This window comes from Morone saxatilis, unplaced genomic scaffold (genome assembly GCF_004916995.1).
Source record: "Morone saxatilis isolate NCDOM2014 unplaced genomic scaffold, NCSU_SB_2.0 Contig2, whole genome shotgun sequence".
NCBI lineage: Eukaryota > Metazoa > Chordata > Actinopteri > Moronidae > Morone > Morone saxatilis.
Genome location: NW_023339762.1, coordinates 26,652,949 through 26,660,356, shown reverse-complemented (window position 1 = coordinate 26,660,356; position 7,408 = coordinate 26,652,949). Strand labels below are relative to the sequence as shown.

Genomic DNA, 7,408 nt, shown 5'->3' with positions numbered 1-7,408 from the left:
GTATTTAATTCCAATTTTAATTAACTAAAGAGACATTCAAATAATTATTTAATGGTGTATTTGTTTATTTAATTTTGGCACTTTTAGTCCTCCATACTCATGTGGGTTAGCATGTGCTAGTGGATCGAATGGATTTATTGCTAGTCAAGCAATTCACAAATAATATGCAACCAAATCCACTCTGGTTTCAAGCGCAGTAATTTGCAACGCACAAAATTCAGAATGGGGCAGGAAGTGAAAGGCAGAATCAATGAGAAGGAAAGGAGTGTGTCGTCCCAGTCAATGTGTGTGAAATGTGGACCACCCAGTGTGTTCTTAAATTATGGCAAAAAGCTATTTTTAGGTCACAGTGACCCTTGATCTTTGAGTCAAATGTGTCACCAACTTATTATCTGACCAATTGTAAAGTATGGTCATCAGTTCTTGACTCAAAACGTGTTTTATGAGTGTGCTCTTTTACTTTTGACCACCAACTTAATCATTTCATCTAAGTGGACCTGTGTGCTGAATTTGAAGAAATTTCCCAAAGGCTTTCCTGATGTATCAGGGATGAATGTGAGGTCACAGTGACCTTTAACTTTGTCCACCAAAATATTTTTTTATATCATGTTCACGAGAGTGGGACAGACTGATGGACAGACAGACAGAGGGACAATAGACGGACAAAAGGATGACCCAAAAACATAATCTTTGTTCTGACTAAAACTAAAACTTTTGAACAAATTCATATTTTTATATATTTGATGATGGAATCTTGTCAGGGAAATGAATATGTAAATTTCAAGGCAATCCATCAAGTTATTGTCAAAACATTCCACAAATCTGAACCTGATGGTGGAGTATGAGAAATTGTCAGGATACATCATCTGGGAACCATAAATATCTGTAGAAAATTGTGTGTCAACCCATCCTGTATATGTTGATACATTTGACAGAGTAGGTGAAAACCTTGACCTTCTGGTGGTGTTATACGAAAATTAAAGGGATAACTCAAGTCAGCAGGATTCATCCTCAGGTCAATCCATCTTATAGTTATTAAGACTTTTCAATAAAAAATACCTGCAGTTGGCAATAGATGTAGAGTTAGGGGATCAGCAAAGGCAATGGACTTCATCCCCTGGGGACCAAAAATGTAAGTACAAATTTCTATGGCAGTCAATCAGTAGCTGTTGAGATATTTTACTCTTGATCAAAGTGGTGGGCCAACTGCCTGCTAGCATGGCTGAAAAGGCAATTCGACTGTTAGGGAAAATGTACAAACTGCAGCGGTGCTTGTTTTATTTTGTGTTGAATTTTAAAGCTATATGTGACATTAATTTTCAGTGGTATTTATGTTTTTCAGGATAGGTTTTATATAATAACTTGTGTTCAAAAAGTAATGAAGCTGACAAACAGTCCCCATCAGATAGCGTGTATATTCCTTCTTTGGCTTGATTTACTTTTCTGTCTAGGTTGTACAATTGCAAGGAATCAGAACAAGTAAATTATAATAAGTAAAAAGTTGTATTTAATTGGCTGGCATGCTACAAATTAATGATCACACAGTATTTTTTGTATTTATTGAGGTTCTGAGGTTACTGTTAATTGCTGACTCTTAGCTTTGAATGGGCTTGTGTTCAAAGGTGAAAGGGCTCAAAGGCTAATTTCTGTGGGCCTCTAACTTCAGTCATGTATAAAATGAGCTAAAATTGCTAAACTTTCACATCAGCTGTACTTATGCACACAGTCAGCATAACACAAATGTGTCAGTGAATCCTAGAGGTGGTGATTTGTCCAAAATACCTGCAAATGGACAAACCTGTAGCTGTATTGTGACGTTGATTAACAAAATGGCAATTACTATGACCAAGTACATTGTCCTTTTAATGCTGAAGGTCTAATTTCAGGCATTACCCAGAGTCTCTCTACAGTATGTTGGCCTCACAGGAGTCAGGCTGCAGTATCTTCATTGTAACAATGAGCTCAATGGATTTTCTAAACCAGGGATAGAAAAAGGCATAGATCAGAGGGTTTAGACAGGAGTTAAAATAGAACAAACATATTACAAAGGCAGCAGATGAAGCATTGAGCAAGTTATCTTGGCCTGTAAGAGCAACACAATAATATGGGCAGATACATATTAGAATTTCTGGAGTGTGACAGCCTTGCAATATGCGAGACCGCATGGCACGAGCCTGAGACCACAGGCCACCGGTAACAAAAATTCTCAATATACAGAGACTACAAATGATAGTAATGGGAATGATGAAGGAACGAAAAAATAAGATCGTTAAGGCCCCCAGCTAAGTGTAGTAAAGCAAACAATGATACACCTCTCCAACACGGAGTTATAACCCTGCCTGGTTGTTCCAGCATGCTTCTAGAATCAGACTTTGAAAGATTAAGAACACCATCCAACACAAGACAAACACAGACTTGAACTCTTTTTCCTGTGATTTCAGTGGAGTCAAATGCAGAGATGAACAAATAGCCCAAACAATTAGCCGGCTCAAAATAAGAATAATTAAGCACCATCGGTTCGATTTCAGTGGAGTAATGCAGAGGATGACAAATAGCCACATAGCGGTCAATAGATATAAGCACCATGGTTCCTACTGAGGCAGAGGTAATAATGTATGCTAGATACTGATCCAGAGCACACATGAGGTCACCAAAGAACCAGCAGCCATCTAAGTACATAATTTGAAAGCACATTACGAAACCCACGAAGAAATCTGAAACAGCCAGAGAGAGGAGGATGAGGTTGGTGGAGGTGTGGAGCTGCCTGGAGAGAAAGCAATATATTTATCATTATTTATAGTATCAATCATTATTCAGATAAAAACAGACACTTAAATACAATACAATAACATAACTTGGAAAAACTACTCTGTTCCTCACATTCAGCCAATTCTTTATTACTTTCTGTCAATTTCATAAATGAATGATTATCTACTTGAAGTGGGAGATAGAGATGATGACCAGCAGGTTAAGAACTGCAGTGAGCAGAGAGATGGAGGACAGCAGAATGTAAATCAGCAATCCTGGCTCAAAAGCTTAGAAACCAAGAAAAAGGAGGAGAAATTACTACTTTTAAGCAAGGGTGGTTTGAGGGAGGGGGGAGATTGTGAAAAGCAGAGTTCCACTTCTCAGGGTCTCCATCAGCAACAAGGGGGGGAATTACATGATGGACATCATGGGAGGCACTTTATGACCAAAGCTCTCTGTTACACAACTAATCTCTCTGCATCCTCCCTGCCCACACCTCCTTCCTCTTCACCTCTGCCCAATCCCATTCTCAGCACTTGAATCTGGGGAAAGTCAAGGTGGCATTTAATTGTCCATTTAAACTGTGTCAAGTTGATCTCTCCTGAGCTAAGTCATGTTGGGATCTCTGGGACCTTTAAATAGGAATTAGTTCATTTTGTGTGATTGAAGTGCACTTTTATTTTGATGTGTTACTTCCTGTGACCTCTCAGAGGTCATTTCTTATTACCTAAACCTGAGACCCTCTGATGACATGTGGTAACTGGGATGATGCGCAATGACCAGTTTGAGAAAACACCAGGGGCCAGGGGTATAAAACTCTGTATATTTAGGTGTAGAAACACTACCCCAATTGCCTCATATAAAGGATCAGCATTTAGATAAGTTTTGAGGAGAAATGACAGGAGCATCGAAGAAGCAAATGAAGAAGCACAATTTAACATAATATGAACTGGAGGTAATGGTGGATCAAAGTGACAAAAGAAAATGTGGATTTTCGACTTAGATTTGGATCCCTAAACTGTGGTATGAACAATAAAATGAAGTAAGGTGAATGGCAGAAGGAAAAGGAGGCAGTGAATGCCGTTAATTCTAAGCTTTGGACCTTGGAGAAGATCAATAAAAAGTACTCTGATTTTAAATGGTCTCTAAATACTTATTTTCGTCTAAATTACGCAACAGCTACATCTTCCATCAGCACCAAAGTTAATTGGTCACTCACAACTGAAGGTGTAGGTTATTCTTATCCCTCAATAAAACAGTATAATAATGTTTTTTTAAAGATCATGTATTTGTATTTTCCCTAAGATTTCAAGATTTTAAGACAGTTTCACTACCTGCGGATTTTTATACATTTGGATACTTGCATGAAATGTGGCGTGAGGACACTTTTTGTGTGTACGCATGGTTTATACATCTTGCCCTTGGTTGCCTTTTGTTCTCTCTCTCTCTCTCTCTCTCTCTCTTCCCTCTTTCCTTGCACTCGCCCTCACGGGAGACCAAGCTCCCGGACCTAGGTGCGGGCCAGACCCACCAGCGCAAGGAGAGAAAGAGAATTATGGCCGCCGCTAACATGCAAGCCTGCCCTTTGTCTTATGGTTCCTGGTTAGCAGAGAATGAAAGCTGAAATTGGCATCTATGGCTACAGACACAAAGCTTGCCAGTTGATTTTATAGGAGCAACAAGAAGCATTAGTGCCAAGCCACTAACTCTGCAAGTAAACAAAACACAGCACTTGTTTCTGACGTACCTTGTTATTTAGTAAAGTAGAAAAAAACATTAAGGAACTTTTTTTTTTCTTAATGCAATGCAGAGCTTCACCTGTATCATTATCATTTTCTGCTCCCTGAAAGTTTTCTGTTAGCAAGCACAGAACAGTTTGTACTTGTTCATGGACTGGTTCATACTGATGCAGGCTTTGAATGCAACCATCCTTTTATCCATGGCAATATTTTAATACGGCTGGAAATATGCTTGGCAGGAAGTCACTATCTCAGTGTATATATGCCTGATTTTAAAGATTGAAAATTTAATCTGCAGTGTTCCTGTTGCACTCGCTTTCCTCATCTTTTGGGTCGCTCATCCAATGAGCGCAAGATGGCTTCAAAGTGTCATCGAGACTGGACGAACTGAGGAGCCTTGCTGTTGCTGCGAAGTAGGGATAGCTGTTGACAGTCCTGGTTGTGGCTGAGGGTGTGGGGCAGATGCTGGTGACTCGTCATCACTGCGGAACAAGAACAAATATTACACACGTAAAAAAATAAAATAAAATTGTGGTTTACCAGGTTAAACAAACTGTTAAGACCAGATAAAGGAAACGATTTGTGTACTGAGCAAGGTTGACATACACGTGAAATCCAAAAACACAGGCAACCAAATCCAAGAGGCAAAGGCAAAAAGGCAAGTCTAAAGGTAGGCAAGGAAGAGAGAAAACAGAGACTAGCCTATACTACACAAGTGTGGGCGGGGCAAGCAATTACAACAGGCAGGAAACACAGAGCAGGAAGTGAAAGGATCTGAAGCGGGAGGGAGAGGAGAGTACAAAATAAAACAGAAAACACGCAACTTCAAAATTAGACAAACTATAAAAGACTGAATCATGACACAAACAATTCAGTTTAAAAGCAGTTTAAGTGACTGCATTACTGAATTACAGGGTAATAACCTTTCTTTGATGGAATTTGTTAATCAGGGTCACTGTAACTGTCTGGTTCAATTTCTGGCAGCAACAGGCCCTCATCCTCTGCTGTGTTCAGTAAGCATATGCAGCGCCACCATTGTTGTAAACATTTTTTCCTGCCTGTCATGATTTCAGGTACGTGTGTGGATTCCAAAAAATGTGGACAGAAAATGGAAAATAAACACAGCAAGATTAAAAGAGTGGCGTTGGAGGTTTGTTGCCTTGCGCTTTACACTTTGGTACGTAATCTGAATGACTGACACCTCTGTCAAACGGTCTTATGTATTATGTGTTGTCTTTTTTTTAAAGATACAAATGTATGACACCACTCAGGAACAACAAAGATCTGTCACAGTCCTAATCTTAGAGGTGGTGCTTTGTGCAAAGTAATGAAAATGAACAAACTAAGTAGTGTCAGTTTGGCATTTAAAAGTTAAAAAGTAACTGTTTGAGATTGGATCGGGACATCCCTAGTTACAATGTATTATTCTCTAAGACTGGATTCAGGCCAACTGATCGGTATATCTGCTATATTGAGCTTTTTGACATGATGCGATCATTGGTTTAACATCAGCTGGGACACAGCTGTTTATTGAAGCTTTCATGCACGGTGCAGCTTTACCTGCTGCGGTATAGAAGACAGCAGTATATGTATCAATTTATTTAGTAATTTATAGATGTGAGCACAGGTAAGTGGACCTGCAGGGCATTGCTGCCTGCCGCACCTCCGGCGGTGCCAGTGGGCCCGCTGTAGGGTCGTCAGCCGGGAGTCACCCCTCACCGATGTTTCGCCCCTTTAATCCCGGAACATCTCAAGGTGGTGGGGCAGTGACAGGGACGTCTCCCTGCCACTCCCTGCAGCTGGCTTATGGATCCTTTCCCACTATTATTGTAATCCACACAAAATATGTACAGATGACAAATACACAACAGAATAGACTGTTCATTATCTCAGGCAAAGGTTGTACCGAAGCAACAAACAGTCCAAACGTAGAACAGGAGCAAGGGGCTTTAGCTACCAAGCTCCTCTCCTGTGGAATCAGCTTCCATTTTGGGTTCAGGAGGCAGACACCCTCTCCATGTTTAAGAGTAGGCTTAAGATATTCCTCTTTGATAAAGCTTATTGCTAGGGCTGGCTCAGGTGAGTCCTAAACCATCCCTTAGTTATGCTGCTATAGGCCTAGACTGCCAGGGAACTTCCCATGATGCGCTGAGCTACTCTGTTCCTCTCCCTCTCCTTCTGCACACATTCATGTGGGGGTGTGGAGCTGCCTGAAGAAATACCAGCAGTATATCTATCATTTATAGTATCCATCATTCAGATAAAAGCAGATAGAGGAAAGACTAGAGTAAAATAACATTACTTAGAAAAATCCCTCTGTCCCTCACAGTTTGAGATAGGGAATAGTTTTTATTACCATTTATCAGTTTCAAAAATGAATTGTCGGGCTGTACGTCGTAGGGTGTTACAGTGGTCTAACTGTATTAGTTTAATCAATTAATGGTTATCAAAATGTATAATTATCAAAAGATAATAGAAAATGACTTTAATTAATATTAAAGATCCTCGGGGCACCACCCTTAAATAAGGGAAACGATAGCCAATAATTGATTGATCAGTCTCATAAAAATACACTAAACTATAGAAGTCAGATTAATAATTAAATTAATAACTACAACCAAAATCATTAATAATAGCTAGAGTGGGAGCTTTGGAGTTCTACATAGAAGAGGTTGGTCACTCACTCTTGTACGAAATTAATAAGGCCAGCATATTGAAACACAACATTTAATAGCCAGATATAATAAAAAGCAAACAGAGGAAAAATACACAATATACAATCTAACTTAAAAGAACTAAAGGTTGTTGTTGTTGTGTGTGTGTGTGTGTGTGTTTATGGGGGTCAAAAAAGGCTTATGTCCTGTGCCTGAGAGACACAGAGCAAATAGAGAGGCGGGAGGTTCTGAATCCCTCTCCCATGT

At 39.7% G+C, this 7,408-nt stretch overlaps 1 protein-coding gene across 1 annotated transcript in view; it reads right to left on the bottom strand.

Annotated features, from left to right (window-relative positions):
- The window catches only part of LOC118330983 (trace amine-associated receptor 2-like), a 5,178-nt gene extending 1,903 nt beyond the window's left edge, over positions 1-3,275 (bottom strand). The window contains exons 1-4 of the mRNA XM_035665740.1: positions 3,245-3,275; positions 2,936-3,035; positions 2,478-2,764; positions 1,925-2,083 (exon numbers count right to left, since the gene is read on the bottom strand). Coding sequence (XP_035521633.1) covers positions 1,925-2,083; positions 2,478-2,764; positions 2,936-3,035; positions 3,245-3,275 — 577 coding nt within the window. The remainder of the gene's footprint in view (positions 1-1,924; positions 2,084-2,477; positions 2,765-2,935; positions 3,036-3,244) is intronic.
- Positions 3,276-7,408: the final 4,133 nt, after the last annotated feature.